Below are 23195 nucleotides of genomic sequence, written 5' to 3' on the forward strand. Positions count from 1 at the left end.
GAATAGAGTCAGATACTGCAGTGAGAGGTAGGAAGATGAACTGGTCAGTAGTCTGTAACACAGGAAGAATAGAGTCAGATACTGCAGTGAGAGGTTGGGGAAAAGGCAAGGTAGAAGATGCAAAGGAAAATCGGAGGTAGCCGGTCACGGGTTATTCGAGGTAAATATGAGGACTCACGTAATGGTAGTTGTGCCTTATTCATTAACTATAATGGCAGAAGCTACTAGGAAGTCAGCAATACTTTAACATAACCTGCAGTGAAATCTGAAGCATTCGAACTCGATGGGACTGCCTTGCTTTGCCAGATCTCTCAAGTTTTCCACGTTTGTTTGACAGCGCAGTCTTTTGTATGACCCCTTTTTGAGGGAAACGTGAGTGTTTTCCTTCTCTGACTCGTTTCTGTCTTTCACAGGTTCCAGCTTTTGTAGGCCACACATGTGAAAAATCACAGCATGTGATCACTGAATTCAGTGACCGAATGTGTGTGAATGCCCGGCTTTGTTCCAAGCACATCTTAGAGATCGTGTCACTAAATCCTCACAAGGACCCGCAGGAACAGGCGGCCCCCAGCCCCCAGCCCAGTTGTACCACTGAGGAAACTTGGGCACAGAGGTCATCATAGTAGAGAGAAAGTTGGGATCACTAGACTACAAACCGACACACAGATTAATGGTTCAAATCCACTGAGACACGCCTTGGAGAAAAGGCCTGGAGGTCTAATTCTGAGAGGTCTTTGAAAAGTCTAAGGCAGCCATGAGTCAGAAAATGATGTGTCAGCAGCTGCTTTGGTTTGGGTTTTTAGTGTGACTCCAGAGCTTGCTGTCCCACGGCCACAGGCATCTGACAGCATTTCAGATCCTTCACAGAAACTCCACATCCTTTGCCGTAGGTTTTGGGAATCACTTATATTGAGCCCTGGAGCATATTAGTGGTTCAGTTATGGTATGAAGAAATCCATTTATTTGCATATTTATATTTCCGTTTTCAAATAGGCACATCTGTAGAGAAACAGTAAGAGTCATTTAATTAAAATGTCAAGAGACACTTTGAAAGAGATTGTTTTAGCTATCCAAATGTGGAATGAATTCCAATTATAAAAAAATGTGATTGGAACAGAAATTTAGAAGACAGCTGGAGGTGTCTAGCTTCCTATTTTTATAATTTAGTAGACAAATGAAACAGCAGCAAACTGATGGACCGTTTGTGTTCAGAGGGAAGATTCCCACCCCTACCCCACCCCCTCCCCGACCCAAATCCAGAAAGAATAAACCTCAAGATTTAGAGTTAGCTGAAATTCCCTCCCAGGACCAGATTTTAGCTGGCTTTTAGATACTTATAACTTCAGTTTCCTTAATGTTTTATATCTGGCTCACATTGCCAAAGATACTGAGTAATAACACTTCTCCCGTAAAATTCACTAAAATATACTGCATTTAAACAAAGGTACATACGAAAAAATGGTCAACAAAGCCTAAAAATGTCTGACTAGGGAACTAACTGGTCATTTACTCAAATGACCACATTTACCCAAACACAGATAGCAACCCTCTGATAGCTCATCATATTTGAAGGCTTGATTTATGTAAGCATGGAATATGCTGTACTCTTCTTTTTCCTGACTACAAGTTATTTCTTTGGATAATGGGAGTAAACAAGAGAATAAAGATTAGGTAAACTTTTAACTTTATTTTGGAGTTTAAATAAGGCTACTTTAAAATGTTACTAAAAAGTAATGGTTTCACATGAGGTGTGACCATGACTGTTTTTAATTTAACTGACAAAAACCACCTCAAGATGTTTGAAAAGTGGCTTTGCTTTTACATGCCCTCAATATCTCTTTCTTTCTCAGATTCTAGGCTGGTGTCTGATTTGCTCTGCGTCTTTCTTCTCTCTGGTCTCCACTTGTTACGGTCGCTGCCGGTCTAAAGTCAGCTACCTCCAGATGACATTTTGGAAGACATACGTGGAAAAGGAGAAGGAGCAGTTGGAAAATTCATTCCTGGATTATGCCAGCAAGCTGAGTATGAGGAATCTGAAGTGCTTTTTTGAAAACAAGAGGCCAGAAGCTTTCCCCTTGCCCTCCTTCGCGGCCTGGGAGGCTGCGTCAGAGCTATACTCGTTCCACCAAACTCGGCAGCACTACAGCACCCTGCACAAGATCGTGGAGGATGGTCTGGATCTCTGCCCCGAGGAAAGCGAGACAACCATGGTGCTTGTGGGTACAGCCGAACACATATAGCTATCTGCTATCAGAACCAAAGCATACGTGTGGAATATTGATCGGAAAGCCTTCGAGTGCATTAAAAGCAACCTGTATGTTTCTGTCTTTGTAAATTTATTGCTTCTTTATAAGACAACGATACAAAGGAAACAGTGTTGACACTCCCAAATCTAGTTCATGGTCAACGATGTTAACAAAGATGCTCTTGTATTATTAGTTGGAGATTGAACTCAGTGGTCCCTGAAGTCCCTTTACGTTCTTAGATTTCAAAGTCAAGTTCTAAAACAAGACACAAGAGGATCTGCTCTTTGCTGCAAGTGTTGGTTTTGGTATGGGGGAGCAGAGGCTGTGTCTTCTGTGGGAGGGAGGGGCCCTTGACATAGCCTGCCATGCACAGTGGGGCCTGAGAGGTGACTAGCAAAGGTCTTTGTCCTGTCTATCTAAATTACTGCATTCTGTATGCAGTATGTCTGAAATTCTACTAGTTGAAATCAATTTCCTGGGACTCTGAAGACCTCAGTTCTCAAAAATAACCAATTGAAAAGAGACAATAACCTAAAATTTAGAGCTTTTCACATGTTTCCACTATCTACTGAACATATGCCACTGCCTCATGATTTTCATGCCCCCTGTGAGCCCCCTTCTACACTAAAGATATATCGCTACACTAAGATAAATATTAACATATTAGTATTACATATTAAAATACTCTCCGGCATCAAAATGCATTAATTTTCCACTATAAACATGTTCTTTGGGCCCCTAATAATAATAATATTGTGGGCCATAGACACTATGGGTTAAGCAGTGAGCTACTGAAAGATTCGTGGTTCAAACCCACCAGTTGCTTCAAGAGAGAAAGTTGGGGCTGTCTCCTCCTTTAAAGATTTACACACCTGGAAACCCGAAAGAGCCATTCTCCCCTGTCCTGTAGGGTAGCTACGACTTGGAATTGACTCAATGGCAGTAGGTTCGGTTTGGTTTTGGGTTTCGGCATATCAGGGTGCCTCCTGAATCTAATGGCCAATAGGTAGGATTAGAGGACAAAAGACATCATCCAAAGCAGTTGTACAATGTTTTTACAGTATCATGTTTGTCATGGATCATATACATTTTATATTCTACTATGAAATATATCCATAATACAATAATTTGTACATAATATTATATATATATATTTCTGTTACAAAGTGGCTTCAAGAGACCATAAGAAATTCCACCATCTTTCCTTGCATCTCACAGGGTGGGCAAGAGACTGAGCAGCAATTACATATGAATTAGTTTATCCCCAAAATAAATACATACAAATTAAAATTAAAAAACAGCATGAGTTTATCCCTGAGAAGCTGAGGATTGCAGCATTGTTTCTTTGTACACGTCTGCTCCCGGGGTTGGAGAATGTACACCCACAATAACTCCGGAGCCCAGGCGTGCAGAGTAGAGCGGCTCTGTGGGATTTCCAAGGCTGGGACCTTTCCGAAGCAGATTTCCAGGCCTGTCTCCTGAAGTGCCTCTGGGTGGGTTTTGAACTGCCGATCTTAAAAGCTACTACCCTGTTTCCCCTAAAGTAAGACATCCCCCGAAAATAAGACCTACTTACAGTTTTGCCTCTTGCTGAAATATAAGGCATCCCGAAAATAAAACCCCCCGAAGCTACCGTAACTCTGGACTCTGGACTCTAGTGGCAGGCGTCGCAGTACAGCTCACTGTTGGCCATAGCGCAGCCGGAGAAGACAGGAAGTGTGAGATCTCTTAATAAAACAATAAATGTGTACCATATTCTTCTTCATGGAAAAAAATAACATCCCCTGAAAATAAGACTTAGAGCATCTTTGGGAGCAAAAATTAATATAAGACACTGTCTTATTTTCAGGGAAACAAGGTAGTGGAATGTTTAACCATTTGTGCCATTCCAGAACCAGGTAGAGGAGAATATTTCCCAGGCAGCACTACAAGAGGAGCCTCCAGTGACCCAAGAGTAATCCTCCAGAGAAAGTTGTACCACAGCAACTGGGAGATGGGCACCCTGAAACCAGAGATCTGGAGAGAATACCAAAAGGGACATCACCTATAACTGCTACTGCAGTCCCCTTCGAGGGTCTAAGGAAGCGTGCCAAACTGACTCCTCAACTTCTAGTTCCCTGATCCCAAGGAGTAACACATGTGTTTGATAGCAACCCCATCCTTCTCCCTCCTATACCACTCTGTTACATAAAATTAAGGTTTGAAGAATGCTGTTGGAAAATAGTGGATGTTTCCCATACAAGGAATACGTAGGTTATACAAATGTTAATGGCATATGACGGCTACTTTGTCAAAGGTGTCCCATGAATAAAATATGTGTAAATATGGTATATGATTTTCTTTCTCTGTTGTTCCTTTTTTTCCCTTTGACTCAGCGAGTGTACTCAATGCTATAGCACACTCAACTTATTAATATTAAATGCAAAAGGAGGGATGTTATCCAGAAAGAATTGCAAAAATAAGATATGGTAGACATGAATACATAATTTTATGTAATGTACCTTTACATAATGCCTAGCAAAATAGATATATGTCCAAAATAATTTTTAAAACTGTGCATGATTTCCTACTTAGGAACGTTGAAGCACCACCAAAAGTATGTACACTTGATAAGAAAATTATGAAATTATTCATTGGAATTAGACATTTCAAAGCCTGATGAAGCACTCGCTTACTAGAAAAATGAGTTAAGACAGTGGTTCTCAACCTTCCTAATGCTGCGACCCTTTTAATACAGTGCCTCATGTTGTGATGATCCCCAACCATAAAATTATTTTCATTGCTACTTCATAACTAATTTTGCTGCTGTTATGAATCGAGCGACCCCTGTGAAAGAGTTGTTCAACCCCCAAAGGGGTCATGACCCACAGGTTGAAAATCGCTGGGTTAAGGGAACCCCAAAGTTCCTGAACAACAGAAAACGGCCACCTCTTCTCATGGGGTATTTCAACTATTTATTCTACATTTGTGATTCTGGACTTTTTAAACCAAGTATCTTATTTCTGATAGTTCCCTTTCTTTTTTTCTCAAATGTACAAGCCATGGAGTGTGCACTCTCTCTGTGGGTAGTGCTCTGATCTCTCTTGATATTCCCAAATCATTCAGAAAAGTCAGATTTCCACAGGAGAGATGGATGGAAAGAATCCGCATCTGTCGGTGGCTCTCTTATTGGCTGCACCTGGGAGTCACTTGAAGCGCTTTCCAAGGCTTAAACCTGGTCCCACCCTGGAGCTATTTGGATGTGATTGTTCTGAGGCGAGACCTGAGCATCAGGAACTTTAGAAATGCCCCAAGTGTTTCTACTATGTAGCGATAGTATTTTTATATTCAGGGGATCTGAGTGGTACTGAGTGTGAAGTCCTAATGTGCGGTATATTCACCGACCCCGGGAAGTGGGAGCAGGAGGCTGTTATTTGAAGTGTTTCTGATTTCCATGGTGTAACTTTTAGAAAGGAACCCTGATGATGCTGTCGAGTAAGCTTTGGCTGCTTACGGGTCAAATCCTCAGCCGCTCCATAGGAGAAGGATGGGAGTATCTGCTCCTATACAGATTTATAGCCTCAAAAGTCCTACAAATGGTTGCTATGAGTCAGAACAAACTCAATGGCAGTAGTTTTCTTTAATCGGGGCTCATACAACTCTTATCACAATCCACACACACATCAATTGTGTAAAGCACATTTGTACATTCATTGCCCTCATCATTCTCAAAACATTTGCTCTCCACTTAAGCCCCCGGGGTTTGTTTTCTTTTTTTGTTTGCTTTCTGGTTGGTAACTATAAGCTATCAAGGTAACTGCACTGAATGAAAAGTGAGAAAGAGATGCTACAAATGGCTTCTCCTAAGAACAAAGTACAACCAGAATGCTCCTTGGAAGCAATGAGGGTGAGACTTCACCTCATGTACTTGGACATGAGTCAGAAGAGAACAGGGCCTGGAAAAGACTACTCTGGTTGGCGCAGTGGAGGGGCAGCGAAAAAGAGGAGACCCCCGACAAGACGGATTGACATGGTGGCTGAAACAATGAGCTCAAACACAAGAACAATTCTGAGGAGGGCGCAGGACCAGGTGGTGGTTCACTCTGTTGTGCTTCGGGCTGCTATGGGTCAGAGGCAGCTTGATGGCACGTAACACCAATACCACCAAGGTATGTAAGCTTTGGAAGGAGTCTTTACAGCTGCCTCTGATTTGGTGCTTGTAGCCAAAATATCTTCAGTGCATCTTTGGTGCCTCTGTGTCTCACTTTAATAAACGTTAATCATGGTAAATTAAAGGTGACTCAAAGTATTTGAGAGGCAGAATCTTATCCTCCTCTCCTTGAATTTGGCCTTAATAAACACATAGAAAATATTAGAAGTGAAACTGGATTGGATGAAGTGTTTCAATGTAAGCCTTGGTTTCTTGCCTTGTTAATCATCATGAAAGAAGTTCAACTGCCCTTCCACTGCTATGCTGTGAAGAGACCCAAGCTAGCCAATGCCCAGTAAGCTCTAACTGTTTAAGTCACGAGAGTGGACCCAGTCCCCTCAGACATAACATAGAGAGGGTTCCAGTCCCATCAGACACAACGTAGAGAAGAATCGGGAAACCCCACCACCAAGCAGAGCGAAAACCAAGACTTCCATTTCATCTGTTTCTGGACACAGGAGCTGCCCCAGCTGAGGCTGCAAACACTATGGAGCTGCGCCCACTGTGGCCATCCAGATGCATGACCCAGGAAATCACAGTCAGGGGAAATAGCACTTCAATCACTGGAGTTTGTGGCAATAAACAGCCATTGATAACCCAAATACCAACACACAGAAAACAGAATTTATAAAAACAGAAAATGTAGAGTCAAATTAGATTCAGACATAGTTTCCTATAAATATTCTCTTTGTGCATGATCTTTCTCTCCCTTTCCCCTCTTTTTGACAATCAGTTTTATATAGTCGTGTGTCCTTTGTGCATGATTGGATAACCAGTGAATAGGTGCGTATCATTCCCACATAGCTCTCCCACAACCTAAGATTTTTGCTTTGAATTATTTTTGCTTAAATGTTGCTTAAAGGGAACACATTGTTGTGGATCAATTTTTAAAAAAAAAACAAACAATGTAGTACTGGAAGGATTAACACATTAAACTATAATTATTTGTTGATCCTTAGTAAAAAGTGGTATAAGGTAGGTTGGGCTCAAGTAAGGGTTGGCCTCTTGTTGGGTTCTTCAAAACACTGTCATCCGACTGTCAGGATCAGCCATAGTGGATATACATCCATTCCAGAGCTATTTAATCAACTCTGCTACTTAGCGAGATTGCAGGTTGTTATTAGACACCTGAAAATTTGAGATACAGTAATTGTTCTGTAACTTTAGCTTACTTGCATGCAGCAAGCATGCAGATTGCTGTACTCCACCCACACAATATCTGACTCAGGAGATCTGGACAGAGACAAGAGGATCTGCATTTCTAACAAGTGCTTGGGTGATGCTACTGGAGGGCCCACACTCCTGCTGTAGGGAAGGCAGGATAGAAGACATTCAGAATCCCAGGCCCCTGCCCAAATCTTCTAGTTGTTGTTAGATGCTATCAAGTTGACTCTCACCCATACCGATCCTAAGCACAACAGAATGAAACACTGCCCAGTCTCACATCACGCTTACATTTGTCCCTATGCTTAAGCCCACTCTTGTAGCCACTGTGTCAGTCTATGTCCTTGAGGGCCTTCCTCTACTTTATCATGCATGATGTCTTTCTCCAGGCACTGGTCTTTGCTGACATGTCCAAAGTACGTGAGAGGAAACCTCCCATCCATGCCTCTCAGGAGCATTCTGGCTGTACTTCTTCCAAGACAGATTTTTTGTTGTTGTTCTTTTGGCAGGCCATGGTCCTTTCACTTTTCTCCAGCACCATAATCAACTGCATTGATCTTCTTCAGTCTTCCTTAGTCAGTGTCCACCTTTCACATGCATCCGAGGCAATGGAAAATACCATGGTTTGGGTCAGGCACACCTTAGTCCTCAAAGTAATTTCCTGGCTTTCCAATACTATAAACAGGTCTTGTGCAGCAGAATGACATAATGCAACACAGCTTTTGATCTCTTGACTGCTGCTTCCATGAGCCTTCCTTCAATCCTGATGCCACATTCTTCCTTATATGATCCAGCTTCTCTGATGATTTGCTCAACAAATAGACGGAATAAGTACAGTGGGAAGATACAACCCTTTCCTGATTGTAAATCATGCAGTATCTCTTGTTCTGTTGTCACAACTGCCTCTTGATTCAGGCACAAGTTCTGTCGGAGCATGATAAAGTGTTCTGAAATCCCTCTTTCTCAAGGTGAATCATAGTTTGTCATGATTCACACAGTCGAATGCCTTGGCATAGTCAAAATAATACAAATAGACATCTTTCTGGTCTGCTTTCAGACAAAATCCATGTGATACCAGCAATGATATGCCTAGTTCCATGTCTTTTTTTTAATTTGGTCTGAACCTTGGCAACTCCTGCCAATGTACTGCTGCAGCCTTTGTTGGATGATTGCCACAAAAATTTACTTGCATGGGATATTAATGAGATTATTACATAATTTGACCATAAAGTTGGGTCACTTCTGTAGGGCCAGAGACATGACATCCCTCACTGACCCACTGACCCTCAGCACTGCAGGGGACAGCACTGGAGACACAGTGCAGGAATTGTGCCCAGTTTTGTACTGCCATACCGGGAAAAACACAAAGGGAGCAAGAGGAGCAAAGCAACAGAGTCCCTGAGGAATCCCCCAAATAGATTTCAGACTTGGAAGGCAAGGTTTGGCACCTCATCAATCAGAAAGCATACATAAGGGTCAGCAGACAGGTCTGGAACTATTTGCAGGCCTTATTTTTTTCTTCTTTTTTTCTGCTTTTCCTGTCTATCTATATAAAATAGGCAAGATAAACAATTCCAAGGAGAAAGCGGTGGGACAGATGGTTCCGAGGTGGGGGCAGGGGAGAGTGGGAGGTGGGGGCAAGGGAGTGGGGAGCCAACAACCCCAGGGACAAAGGAACAGCAAGAGATCTAAACTCAATGGCAATGAGGGTGTAGAATGCCTGGTGGGTTTTATCAAGTGCAATGTAGCCGAGAGGAATTACTGAGAGCCAAACACAGGTTGAATATGATAGTGGGACAGGAGGAAATTAAAAGGAAAGAGAGGAAAGAACTAGAGGCAAAAATATTTATAGAGGTATAAATAAAGGCATGTATATATGTAAATATATTAAACCATTAATATGTAATGGTAGGGATCTATATACATATTTTTGTATGCTAAATATCAAGGTAGCAGATGGTCATTGGGCCTCTACTCAAGTCCTCCCTCAATGCAAGAACAGTTTATTCTAATAACCTGGCATTCTGTGATGCTCACCTTCCCAACATGATTGCTGAAGTCAAAATGGGTACATGACCAAATATGGTAAAGAAAGCTGATGGTGCCTGGCTATTAGAAGATAAAGCTTTTGGGGTCTTGAAGGCTTGAAATTACACCAGTGGCCATCTAGCAAAGAAGCAACAAAGCCCACATGGAAGAAGCACACCAGCCTGTGTGATCACGTGTTGTCAACAGGAGCAGATATCAGGCACCAAAAGACCCCAAACAAACAATCATATTGATGCCAATAAGGGGAGTCAGAGTGGAGACCTAAACAAAGCCCATTTGTAGACAATTGGACATCTCACAGAAGGATCACAAGGAAGGAATGAGTCAGGGTGCATTAAAGCACCAACAAAACACACAACATTCCTGTAGTTCTTTAATGCCCCCCCCCATCATGACCCCCAGTTCTACCTCACAAATCTGGCTATACCAGAGCATGTACACTGGTACAGATAAGAGCTCTTGACACACAGAATCCAGGACAGATAAAACCCTTGGGAGCAATAATGGCAGTAGTGATACCATGAGGGTAAAGGGAATGTGGGGGAGAAAGGGGGAACCAATCGCAATGATGGATGTGTAACTCCCCCTTTCTGGGGGGGATGAACAACAGTAATGTGGGTGAAGGGAGACAGAGGATGGTGTAAGATATGAAAATAATAATAATTTATCATTTATCCAGGGATCACAAGGGTGGGAGGGTGCGGGAGGAAGGGAAAAAAGAGGAGCTGATACTAAGGGCTCAAGTAGAAAGTAAATGTTTTGAAAATGATGATGACAACACATGGACAAATGTACTTGATACAATTGATGTATGGATTGTTATAAGAACCCCCAATTTAAAATAATAATATTATTATTAATAGTTAATTAATTTAAAAGTTTGGGTCACCTTCCTTTGGAATGGGTACAAATATAGATCTCCTCCAGGCAATTGGCCAAGTAGCTATATCCCAAATTTCCTGGCAGCCTTATGCAAGTGCTGGCAGTGCTGGCAGCTTTTTGGAAATATTTCAATGGGTATTCCATCAATTCCTGGAGCCTTTTGGAGGGGGGGCTAATGCATTCAGTATAGCTTGAACTCGCCCTTCAGCACCATTGGTTCTTGTTCATGTGCTACCTCCTGAAATGGTGGGACATTGACCAGTTCTTTTTGGTATATTGACTTTATGGGTTCGTTCCATCTTTTTTGATGCTTCGGGCATCATTCAATATTTTGCCTGTGGAATCTTTTAATATTTAAGCCTGAGTCTTGCATGTTTTCTTGGGTTGTTTCAGTTTAAGAGATGTTGAGCGTCTTCCTCCTTTTTTGTTTTCTAACTTTGGGTCTTTGCTCATTTCTTCCGAATATTTTACATTGTCTTCTCAAGCTGCCCTTTGAAATTTTCCATTCATCTCTTTGACCTCATTGTTTCTTCCATGTGACTTATCTGCTCTGAGATCAAACACAAGTTTCACAGTCTCTTCTGATGTTTCCTTTCTTTCTTGTCTATTTAATGACCTTTTGCTTTCTTTATGGATGAATGTCCTCCCACAACTCATCAGTCTTCTGTCATTAGTGCTCAATACAGCAAATCTCCTCTTGTGATGTTCTCAAAGTTCAGATTGGATAGACTCAAGGTCATATTTTCACTCTCGTGCACCTGTTTTAATTTTCTTCCTCTTCAACCTAAACTTACAGATGAACAATTGATTATCGTTTCTACAGTTAGCCCCTCGCCTGGTTTTAGCCGCACACATTGAGGGTTCCATCCTCTCTTCCCACAGATAATTGTTGTTGGGTGGTGCCATCTAGTTGGGTCTAACTCATTTCAGCGCTAGGCATAACTGAATCAACACTGTCCTGTCCTATGCCATCCTCACGATTGGTCGGGCCTCTGTGGGGAACAGAGAATGGGAAGAGAGTGTATACAGATGAATCCTTTACTCTCATATATTAAACAGCCTGGAACGCTGGGTTTCTGGGGTGGAGGGAAGCCTTCACCCTTGCGAACTGGGGGTGAGTCCCAATCGCATTCTCATAATTAATATCGTTCCCCACTATACCCTCCCACAATAGTGCTGCCTTCAAGAGAACTCTTACAAGCACAAGGCTGATTACTATGCTGCCAGCAGTTTTAACTCTAGAAGCAGACAGCCTTATGCTCTCCCTTCCTGCGTATCACCCAGCCCCCCTCATCCCTTTCCCTAAGGCAGATATTAGGTTTCCTCACCTGTGAGCTCTGGGACCTTACCGTAGATTCCACCCACCTTGTCATGCATTTAGCTACTGAGTATGCATATTTTATGGCTGCCGATAAATGTCCCAAGATAGTAAAGGTTCTTTCTCACTTCTCCCAGTTCCATGTGAACCATTAAGAGGAGCTGAGGTGAACATGCTACCATAAATCGTGTCAGACTCTTTCATTTTTGCTCTCTCTCCTATCTTTCTTATCCTTTATGACTTTGTTTATAATCTTTATATATTATTGCCTATACATGTGCACCTTCTGGCCCTTTGGTTGTTGGAAGCTGGTTTCCTCTGAGAGTCCTGTTGTGTCAATCAATCTCTGTGAAGGCTGTGGTAGTTACATAATCTCGTGTGAACTGGAGGATATTAAGAGAGAAGGGATGGAGTCTAGTTTGGCAACGCGGTCACAGTCTGATGTCTTGTGGGTGTGGCCTTCTCGTGAGGATTCTGGGAACTTATTCCCTTGCTTGGATGCACTCTCTCTGCTTTGCATTCCTGTTGACAAGCCACTTGGAGCCATGCTGATGGTAGTCTTTTCCTAGTCTGGGAGCTCTGCTGAAACCTGTTCCCTTTGAGTGGCTCTGTTGGCATTGGAAATGCAAGTACCGTAGCCTCCAGCATCACAGCAACAGGCCAGTCACCAAAGTGCAACTCACTGACCGACAAGGGAGTTCATACTATATCATAATCTACCATATCATAATTTACATTTCACTAACACCTCAAATGGACAGGCATGTATGCTCAAATTTGAGGTGCTGCATTCTAGGGAATGTGACCTGGGGTGAGCAGAATTGCTAACTGGACACCAAACTCACGCTTATCTACTCAATTATGACTCATTGCAACCCTCTCAAACAGAGTAGAAGAGTAGAACTGCCCTTTGGCTTTGCAAGGCTGTAAATCTTTACAAGAACAGAAAGCCTCAGGGTTCTCCCGAGGAGGTCTGGTGGAGTCTCGAATTGCTGCTCTTGTGCTTAGCAGGCCCATTGTGTCACCAGGACTCCAGGAATAGCTCCAATGTAGGATAAATATCTCTGCAACATCAGTGCTGTCACTCTTAGGTGCAGTTGGGTCTGCTCTGGCTCACAGCAACCGCCTATGCAACAGAGTAAAAAACGGCCCAATCCTGTGCCATCTTTGTTTGATCCCATTATGGTAGCGACTGTGTCAACCCATGTCCTTGAAGATCTTCCTGTTTTTTGCTGACTCCCTGCACTACCGAGCCAATGACCTTTTCCTGGGACTTGTCTGTCTTGAGAACATGTGCAAAGTACCGGAGAGGTAGTCTCACTCTCCTGGCCTCTAAAAGACACCCTGACTATACCCCTTTCAAGACAGATTGGTCTGCTCTTCTGGCAGTCCAGGACACTTCCGTATTTGTCACCAGCATCACAACTCAAATGCGTCACTTCTTCTTCCGCCTTCCTTACATTGCTCAGCTTTCATTTGTGTATGAGGGAAGTGAAAATACCAAGGCTTCGGTCAGGCACATCTTATTTTTCAGAGGGATTTTCTTGCTCCTCAACACTTTTAAGAGGACTTGTGCAGCAGATCGATCTGACATCAGCAATGCTATTCGAGCTACGGCCTCTTCTGAATCCAAACTTTAATTCCTGCTGCAACTCTTTTTAAATTATCATCAACCAAATTTTACTTGCATATGATATTACTGAATGGGGTTGATAAGTTCTGCATTGTGATGGGTCACATATCTTGGTTGGCCAGGTCTTATAAATTTTTTGACATAGATTAGTGAGTGCTTCCATTGCTGCATCAGCTTGCTGAAACATTTCACTTGTGGTATTCCTTCAATTCCTTGAGTCTTATTTTTGACATATTGGATTTCTTCCTTTAATATCATCAGTTATTGATTATATGCTCACTCTTGAAATGATTGAATGTTGACCAATTCTTTTTGATATAGCTATGTGTATTTTTCCATCTTCTTTTGATGCTTGCTAGAGCATTTCATATTTTATCCATGAATCCTTTGATCTTAAGATTCAAGTTTTGAATTTTTCATTTCTTTCAGCTTGAAATATCAATTTTATTAGAAAATACTAAATTATCTTTAAACTATTGTTTTCAAATTACTCTTCCACTAGTCATGAAGAATTAACCTCATTTCTCCATATTCTCACCAAGTGTTAAACTCAACTTACCATATATACTCATGTTTAACCTGAAATTTTCAGCACATTTTTAATGCAGTTTTTGTGGTAAAATTAGGTGCCTTGGCTGATATTCAGGTCAGCTTATACTTGAGTATATATGGTATTTATTTTGTTTGCTCAACCTTTTCATTTAAATTTTAGAAATTTGTGGATATCATGGACTGATATTGTGATTTCTAAAAAGTATTTCCTTCTTACCAATGAAACTATACATGTTTTCATTTTACTGATATTTGTTTTTCTTCTGCAGTGTTTTTCATTAAATGTCTGCCCATGTCTTATGCCACACTTTTTCTAGTGAGTATTCAAATTTTCTTATTGATTTTTAATAATTCTGATATGTCCTCTGTCAGTTACTTGTTATAAATGTCTTCAAGTTTGTGGCTGGCCTTGTCATTTTTTCTCATATGCCCTTTAGTAAACAGATAGGTTTTTCTTTTTAACTAGTGAAACTTACCATCTTTTTCATTCATGATAAATGCTATTTTCTGCTTGTTTTGTCTTCAAATTAATTATTTTGGGTTCTAAATTCGTGACGTTATTCTACTTTTCCCCAAAATTAAAAAATTTTTTACATTAAGAATCCATTTTAAAAACATGTTCCAGAGCTGGTTATTGAATTGGGGCCACACAGAAAACGTGGATTCTCTCCTGTGAGGACAGACTGATCAATTCTCAAAGGAGACTTTCATTTTCTCAACCCAAGGCTACAACTAAGTAGTTCCAATGGCTGGTGGGCCTTCTTCCGAGAAAATATGATTCAATGGATCAAATGTATAGTCCAGGCTTCAGAAGTTTTGGAAAAGTTCTCCTGCTGATTCTAAAGCGGTCATTCTCAACCTTCCTAATGCCGCGACCCTTTCATAGAGTTCCTTAAGTTGTGGGGACCCCCAACCATAACATTATTTTCATTGCTACTTCATCACTGTCATTTTGCTACTGCTATGAATCAGGCGACCCCTGTGAAAGGGTCATTCGATGCCCGAAGGGGTCGCGACCCACAGGTTGCATGGATCCGCTGTTCTAAAGAGACTAGTATATAAAGCCTTTGCTCTTGCACATCATTGAACCCAATGCTAGTCTTAGACTTTCATCTAAGCAGAATCGCAGCGTGCAGGATGGACCTTCCAAAGGCGTTTCAGGATCCTCACAGCAGATTGATATAAAGTGTTTTATTTCTTAGAGCTTTTTAAAATTATTTTCAAAGCAACTACTGGTAAGAAATCACATTACAAATTGTTATATAATGGTTATAATAAAACACTTCCAAAACTGCTGCTGTTTTCAATCCAAATACTTAGGTTTTTTTTCAGGAGTTAAGTCTGTCTCGTGAGCTCCAGTCAAACAAGTTAAGCAGATGCAATAAAATTCAGACTCTCTACTGCAAAGCGAGGGCAGCCTGAGTTCTCCTGCACCGAGAGATCTAGAAGATTAAAATGTTCACTCTGGAGCCTTTTTGGTAATAGTTCCAAGGAGACCAGCCCTCCAGAACGAGGCAGCTATCCTGTACATTTTAATGGCAACAGAAGTGTAAGTAAGATAAGAAGCATGCTATCTTCACGACTTGCAGAACATCCTGCGAATTTAGCCTTCTGAGATATTTCTCTGTAACTAAAGGAGAAAATAATGTTATACAAATATGCTAGTAATAAAAGTTTAAGGGTAATTGCCCTCCAGGTGCCTCTTATTTATATTGGAACTCTGCCATAAGTAGTCCATGTGGTCTTCTGGGTAAAATCCAGGCAGTCTGCAAAACCCACGGACCTTGTGCCTGTGCACATACACACTCTTCTGCAAAGAAAAAAATCTACCCTTTTCCTCTTGAATCCCTCCCAGAGGTACAAAGAGGCACGAGTCAAGTGTGCGGTGTTTACATAAAGCAGTTCTTGCCGACTCGTTAGGGAGAATGAAGCCTGGGTGGTGATGTTTGTTTAGATAAGTTTCTTATCTTTCATAACCCACCAGCATGTTTCTGGCCCAAATGGTAACAACTCTGAAAAATATTTTGTAAATTGATTCTGATTTTAGTATTTGTCATTTTTCAAGTATTGAGAATTGTTCTTCCTTTTTCACTTTCTCCATGCCCTTCCTTTCTGTTCTAAAGTTCTTCCAAGTATGAAAATGGCCTGACATTCAACTAGGATGCCAGCCTTCTCTGGAATGCTGTGTTGTGCTGTACTGTGACTTCCTTGGAATTCAATCCCTATTTACTCAGGGCTCCCACTTATTTAAATGCCATGTTGGAAAAAGTGGGAACATAGAGCAACTGAATGGACTTTACCACCACCATCACCATGAAATTGTGAGTTAGGACTTGAAAAACAGTAATACTAGGAAAGCTGCTGCCTGTGATTGGCTCCCATTGTGTGACTGAGGGACGGAAGGAGGCAATGACCCTAGGAAAGCCTTGAGAAGGAGACCTGGCGAGTGAGATCGACCTTGGAACCTCCCTTGGCTGTTGAGAACGGCTCTCTGACCTCATCTTGAGTTCCCATGCCGATGAGCTTGAACCTGCGTTCTGCACATCTGCCCAGACCCTTCCAATGACTAGTTCACCTTTCCTTTGGTTTCTCTCCTTAAGCTCCATGCATCTGGTAAGGACTGCTGGCATCCAAGATGCAACCTAGACCCTGAAAACTCTGGACCATTCCAAGGCCTAGTGTCCCCTCTTCAATTGAACATAGAATAATGCCTACATTCTCCAACATCCATTTAAATTATTCTAGTGTGATCTGGTGGCAAGATACCCACTAGATCACACTAGAGTCATACTCGAATTGAGTGTGTCTTTTTTGTGACAGTCACAACTGTCTTGGCTGCCCTATGTAGGTGAAGCAAGTGGCTGCTGTACACTTTCCCTTCCTACCCTGTACTGTTGGACGTTTCCTGGCAGGTTATCTAGATCTGAGCTAAGAGGAGGTTGTCCTCTGTTGCTCTCTGCCTCCACTAGCTGTGTGAGAGTATACAGCCTCTCTCTCCATGCCTCCGAAGGCTCAGCCAAGGCGTGGTATCAGCTGGTGGAGCTGAAAGCCAGCGAGTTGCAGGGCTGTGCTCCCAGCTGTAAGGAAGTGAAAGGAAAGCGGACCAGTTGAGAACATCAGGGAGACAGCATCGTTTAGCTAGCTTGACCAAGTGAAGGGCGGGGATTGCATAGAAACAAAAAGATTCCAGGACTCCTCTGAGACCTGAGAGAGATTTCGGAATCCATCTCTTATAATAAGTTGTGTGTATAAAAGGGGTTTGTAGCAGGGACACGAGGGATGGAAGGGAACTTTAAAATTGGGATTTAAACTTTAACCCTGGTTTTAAAAACAAACCAACAAACAACAAACCATTCAAAGGATAAGAACAAAGTGCAATTCTAATGGCATGCATTGTCCTGGGTGTATTATTACAGTTAGGCTTAAATCCAGAATTTTGAAATACAGTAGCTTTTAGAGAAAGGATTTCTTTTCAAAATATACATTGTTTCAAAAACCAAGGAAGACCATCTAAACAGAGAAAAAAATAAAAGGAAAGAAAAAAAACCAACAGAGGCATAATGAATATAACCAACTTTTTCCCCCAGTAAAAGAAAAAAGAACAAAAAAAGCCCCACACCCAAGACAAGCTGTTGTCTCTGATTTGAATTGCCTGATTCAAGTTTATTTCACCTGGGTGGCTTTCCTATTCACTGAAAAATCAGGTTACCTCTGATAGCATTCTTTGAAGAAAACACAGACTGTTAGGAGCAAAAGACTAGATAAGATTTGGACACAAAGAACAACAAAAGCAAAACCCTCATAGAAACTGAAGGCCAGAGCACACTTTTATGATTGGTTCTTTAATAAGAAATTCAGAAAGAACACAATACCATCTATTATAGTACAAAGGTGGCCCCGTTGCACAGTGGTTAAGCACTTGGCTTCTCGCCTAAAGGCCAGCAGTTCAAACTCACCGGCTGTGTGGGAGAATGACGTGGCAGTTTGCGTCTGAAAAATGACAGGCTTGAAAACCCAGTGGGGGCAGGAGAGTTGCTCTCACTTAGTGTTCACTTGGCGGCAATGGGTTTTGGTGCTGCGTACAGCATCACTATTTTTAGGAGAATTTAGTTACTGCCTTCCCACCGAAGCCACTGTGCGAGCTTACCATTCTGAGGATGCTCTAAGCGATTTACTTGCAACTAACAATGTGATTTTACTTGGGCTGCTTTCTAAGTGAAACTGTTTTCGAAAAGTTTGCTTACTTGTATTATTATCTGCCAAATATTCAAGGGAGACTTTACTTCCAAAACCTTACAGTTAGCATGCCAACTCACTCCACAGGGGCAGTTCTACCCTGTCCTACTATGGATCACTATGAGTTGGAATGAGGTCGTTGGCTGCTGAGTGAGGGAGGGAGGGAGAGAGCACACTAACTAGAGCCTGCTACACTAAGATCCCCCCAAATGCTAGCCTCTAGAACAAAGGATAGCAAGCACCAGCATAAGTAAATAAAATAAGAAGAGGGTTTCTCGGTCAAATAAAAGAATAATAAGAAAAAGCAAACAAACAAATACACAGCTGGCATTGATTCCTGCTCAGGGCAACCCGTGGACGCCAGAGCAGAACTGCATCTCCTAAGGTTTTTGATGGCTGATTTTCCAGATCACCAGGCCTATCTTCTGAGGAGCCCCTGGATGGACTTGAACCTCCAAGGTTTGGGTTAGCAGCCAAGAATATTAACCATGGATGTGTCATAACTTACTATTACTGCTTTCCCAGATAGGAAGAATGAGATTCTTGCTAATGGCATCCCCCTTTTCTGTGAGGTCTCAGAATGTTTTTCACATTCAGACCGTTTCCTTCTGTCATTATGCTTCCTGTCTCATGACCTTGGCACAGTGAGTGGACTAGGTGGATCTTCGAGCTAGGTAGTTTACCTGGAAGTGGCCTGCATGAACATTCTTTCCCAGAGAGGGGCTGCTGATTATGTGGACAGGTTAGTGCCTCTTTTTGTAATATTTTGAACATGAAACACAGAGAAAGTCACAGTTTGGGTGATTGAGAAGACAAAATACCTAAAGAATCAAAAATAAATAGAAGTCAGGAGAAAGCAAAAACGATAAGAAAGCAGAGGCACTGAGGTGGAGATAAGACAAATGGATAGAAAGATTGGTGGGGACTTTCAGGAACCAAAATCATTGCAACCAGAATGATGAAGATGAAATAGGGAACCAAAATGCCTGCTGCTGAGGTGACAAAATCTACCGAGCAAAGAAATTCTGTTCTTCCATGAGCTCCAATTGCTCTTGTTTCCGAGAATATGCTTACAGTAAACCCCTATCACCTGGCATAACCCCAGTGTTGGCATCGGAAAGGAACTTACCTAAATGCCACTTGGCTCCATGATGAAATTTAGGATACATTTGAAATATCATCCACAGTAAACGGAAATGTATTATCTGACTGTAAAATTGTAATATCTAGTGACTCGATTGTCCATTTAATGCTTGCATTTTTAATCACTATTGACCTTAGAGCAGCCGGAATTAACCTTTCTCTTCTGAAACTTTCGACACTCACAAAAAAGTAGATGATAGGAGAAAGAAATACATTTCAATAAAATTATCAAGATCAAAGGAATCAGCTACCTTCCTGTCCAGAATTCGATTCCAGTTCAGATCTTGTGATTGTGGACATTTTTTGGATTACCAGCTATCTTTTGAGTATTCTCAGCAATCGGAAGGTGGTGTAGGCTGGGGTAGGAGGGGTAAGGGTAGGACGCTTTAATTTAGAGATGAATGGAGACCACTGCCATCTCCTGGACAGAAAGTATATAAGCATGAAAAACACTTCAAACATTTTCTAAATTCATGCAACAGTATTTAGTGAGTATCTATGGTATGCTGGTCTACCACAGTGAGCCAAGCCCTAACAATACTTGAACTTACCCCTTTATTTGAAAAGCTCACAAACTAGATAAGGATAAAAAAATCCCAGAAAAGAGAAAACGTCACAGGATGGTATAATGAAATATTAAACTAAACAAAGTCTGTGTGCTAATTGATTTGTGATTAACAACTCTTATTTTCACTCTTTGTAAAACACATTTGCTCTAGTTGGAGAATGGAAATACATCAAAATAAACTAGTCAATAGAGCACACACAGGCATGAAAAACAATAAGGTTCTATTTTATAGACTGGTTGAAACATAACACTGAAAAATGTAGTTTTAGTTTAATAGTAAAGGTATTCTAGTTAGTTAACCCTGAGTCCCCTTGATCTTTTCAAGTTTATCCTATCACAACATTGAACCTTCTAGCCCATTCAATAGAAACAAACATTTATCCTTTGGCACACTAGGACCAATAGGTAATTCAGAAAATGGACTAGATTAATTTAAAGCCTATGAGATTCTCACTCGGTCTTTTTTTTTTTTTTAACATTTTATTAGGGGCTCATACAACTGTTATCCCAATCCATACACACATCAATTGTGCAAAGCGCATTTGTACATCATTTCTCAAAACATTTTCTCAGTCTTTTGTCTGATTAAGCTACCCCTACACCTTCACTGGATTTGCTCTTGTGCCTTGCATGTAAGTCCATTGGATTCCCAGGGGAGATAGTACAAGTTAATAGCCAGTGGTAGCCTATGGTTCTTGGTTGCCTACCATTTAATAACACTTCTAACAATAATAAAATATGAGGGCACTTCAAAAAAAGTTAATGAGAAAATACAATTAGAAGATGAAGAAAAACAACTTTATTTGTCAAAATAAGCTCCATCAAAACCAAGACACTTCTGTAAGCAGCAATAGCAGCTGAAAACCTGAGAGTCTTAAATTGTAACCATGCCAACATGGTCTTTTTTATACTAGTAGCTGAAAGAAGAAAGCACTAGGAAGGTGTTTACCTGTGTTTCATTAACTATGAAAAGCCATTCTATCTTGTGGTTTATCACAAACTAAGGATAATATTGAGAAGAATGGGAATTCCAGAACACTTCATTGTGTGTGGACCATTTGTTGTACATGGATGAAGAGGCCATCATTGGAACAAAATAAGGGAATAGTGGATGGTTTAAAACAAGAAAGATGTGCATCCATGCTCTATCTCTTGCTCAACCTATTTACTGAGCAAATGATCTGAAAAACTGGACAATGTGAAGAATGTGGCATCAGTATTGCAGAAAGGTTTATTAATAGTCCGTAATAAACAGATAACTCTATTTTGCTTGCTGAAAGCACTTCCCAGTGAAGATCAAATATAGCAGCCTTCAGTGTGAATTATAGCTCAATGTAAAGAAAACAAAAATTCCCATAACTGGACATATAGACAGCATCATGGGAAAAAGAGAAAAGGTTGAGGTTGTCAAGTATTTCATCTTGCTTAAATTCACAATCAACGTTTATGGAAGCAGCAGTCAAAAGATCAAACTATCAAAAACCTCTTTAAAGTGTTCAAGAGCAAGGATGTCACTTTGAGGATTAAGGTGGTCCTGACCCAAGCATGCTATTTTCAATTGCCTCATATGCTTCCTAAAGTTGGACAATGAATAAGAGAGAGTGCAGAAGAATTGAAGCATTTAGATTATGGTGCTGGCAGGGAATATGGAAAGTACGATGGACTGCCAGAAGAACAAACAAATCTGTGCTGGAACTAATACAGCCAGAATGCTCCTTAGAAGTGAGGAGGGCAAGACTTTGTCACATGTACCATGAATATGTTATCAGGTGTGGTAGTTACATAATCTGGCGTCAACTTGAGACTATTAAGAGTGAAGGAGTGGAGTTTAGCCTGTCACTCAGGTCACAGCTTGAAGACCTCATTTGGAGGCATGGAGATAAATAGTTCACTGGAGGCCAGAATCTCTGCTTCCTCTTCCTGCTGACAAGACACATGGAGCTATGCTGATGGAGTCAGAGCCCTGGAGCTTGAGGAGCCACTTGGAGACCCATGCCAATGCTGAGAGGCTTCCACTGCCACTGAATTCACAAGTCTTTCCACCCACTGGCCTGTGATCTTCCTGCAGTTAGCATCACTGCATGTGTTGCATGCGTCTGAAGAGGAATTTATAGACTGGTATTGGACATATGGGCTAATATCGGATTTATGGACTTGATCTGGACTGGGCTGGGATGTTTTCTCAATATAGAATTGTTTTTTTTACTATAAAGTTCTTTCTTATTCACATATGAGTGTCTATGAATTTGTTTCTCTGTTCCACTCAGACTGACACATCAGGCAAGACCAGTTCTTGGAAAATGCTTGGTATGGTAGAAGGGCAGTGAAACAGAGGAAGGCCCTCAGCGAGGTGGAATGGCATACAGGCTACATCCACGCTCAGACTTAAAACCAATATGAGGATTGCTCAAAAGCAGGCAGTTTCATTTTTTAAATACACAACTCGCTATGAATTAAAGCCAATTTTATGCAATCTAACAACAATAACTAAAGAAAATGGGTTAAAGATTATTTTCAATTAGGAAACACAAAGAAGTCACAACTAAAAAATAATCACTGCCATTGAGTGGATGCCAACTCCGATGGATCCAGTAGAACTGCCCCCATAGGTTTCCAAGACGGTGACTCTTTATTGGAGTAGAAATCTAAGCTTTCTCTCATAGAGTGACTGGTGGTTTTGAACAGCTGACCTTGCAATTAGCAGGTCAATGTGCAAACTGCTACACCATCCACAAGTCAGAAGTAGCCAGATCAGGACTGTAAGGTGGATGTCTAATGTTTCCCCATCGAAATTATTTTTATTTGATGAGAGGTAGAAACAGGAGTGTTGGCATGGTTGAGAAGGACGTCCTGAGGAAGTTTTCTGCTGTACCTCTGGCTAACTTCCTCAAACATGACTCCACCATGCCAGTTCTGTGCATTGAGATCCAATGTTGACATTTTCCACAGAAAGCTCTGCTTCGGTTGGTTCTGATGTGGGTGCCACAGTTTGGGCACACTTTGAAGATAGAACATTTGTTCAACGTGCTTTTTCATTCAGAATTGTATACGCTGAACCAGTAGTGATGTACAGTGAACCCTCGCCACTTCGCGCTTCGACTTCCGCGGCTTCACTCTATCGCGGTTTTGCGTAACAGCGCATGCTCTGTCATTACTGCCACTGATTGGCTCATACTGTACACGCTTCTGTCTGCATCGCTACGTATCGGAGCTAC

General features: G+C 41.4%; 2 protein-coding genes across 2 annotated transcripts in view; one reads left to right on the forward strand and one right to left on the reverse strand.

Annotated features, from left to right (window-relative positions):
- The window catches only part of CALHM5 (calcium homeostasis modulator family member 5), a 6940-nt gene extending 4279 nt beyond the window's left edge, over positions 1 to 2661 (forward strand). Inside the window, exon 2 of the mRNA XM_004702014.3 lies at positions 1851 to 2661. Within this exon, the coding sequence (XP_004702071.2) occupies positions 1851 to 2240 (390 nt within the window). The 3' untranslated portion in view covers positions 2241 to 2661. The remainder of the gene's footprint in view (positions 1 to 1850) is intronic.
- The window catches only part of TRAPPC3L (trafficking protein particle complex subunit 3L), a 61953-nt gene that overhangs the window by 15468 nt on the left and 23290 nt on the right, over positions 1 to 23195 (reverse strand). The window lies entirely within an intron of this gene.

Source organism: Echinops telfairi, unplaced genomic scaffold, assembly GCF_000313985.2.
Source record: "Echinops telfairi isolate 266 unplaced genomic scaffold, ASM31398v2 ScPeMD7_3533;HRSCAF=4204_0, whole genome shotgun sequence".
Classification (NCBI taxonomy): domain Eukaryota; kingdom Metazoa; phylum Chordata; class Mammalia; order Afrosoricida; family Tenrecidae; genus Echinops; species Echinops telfairi.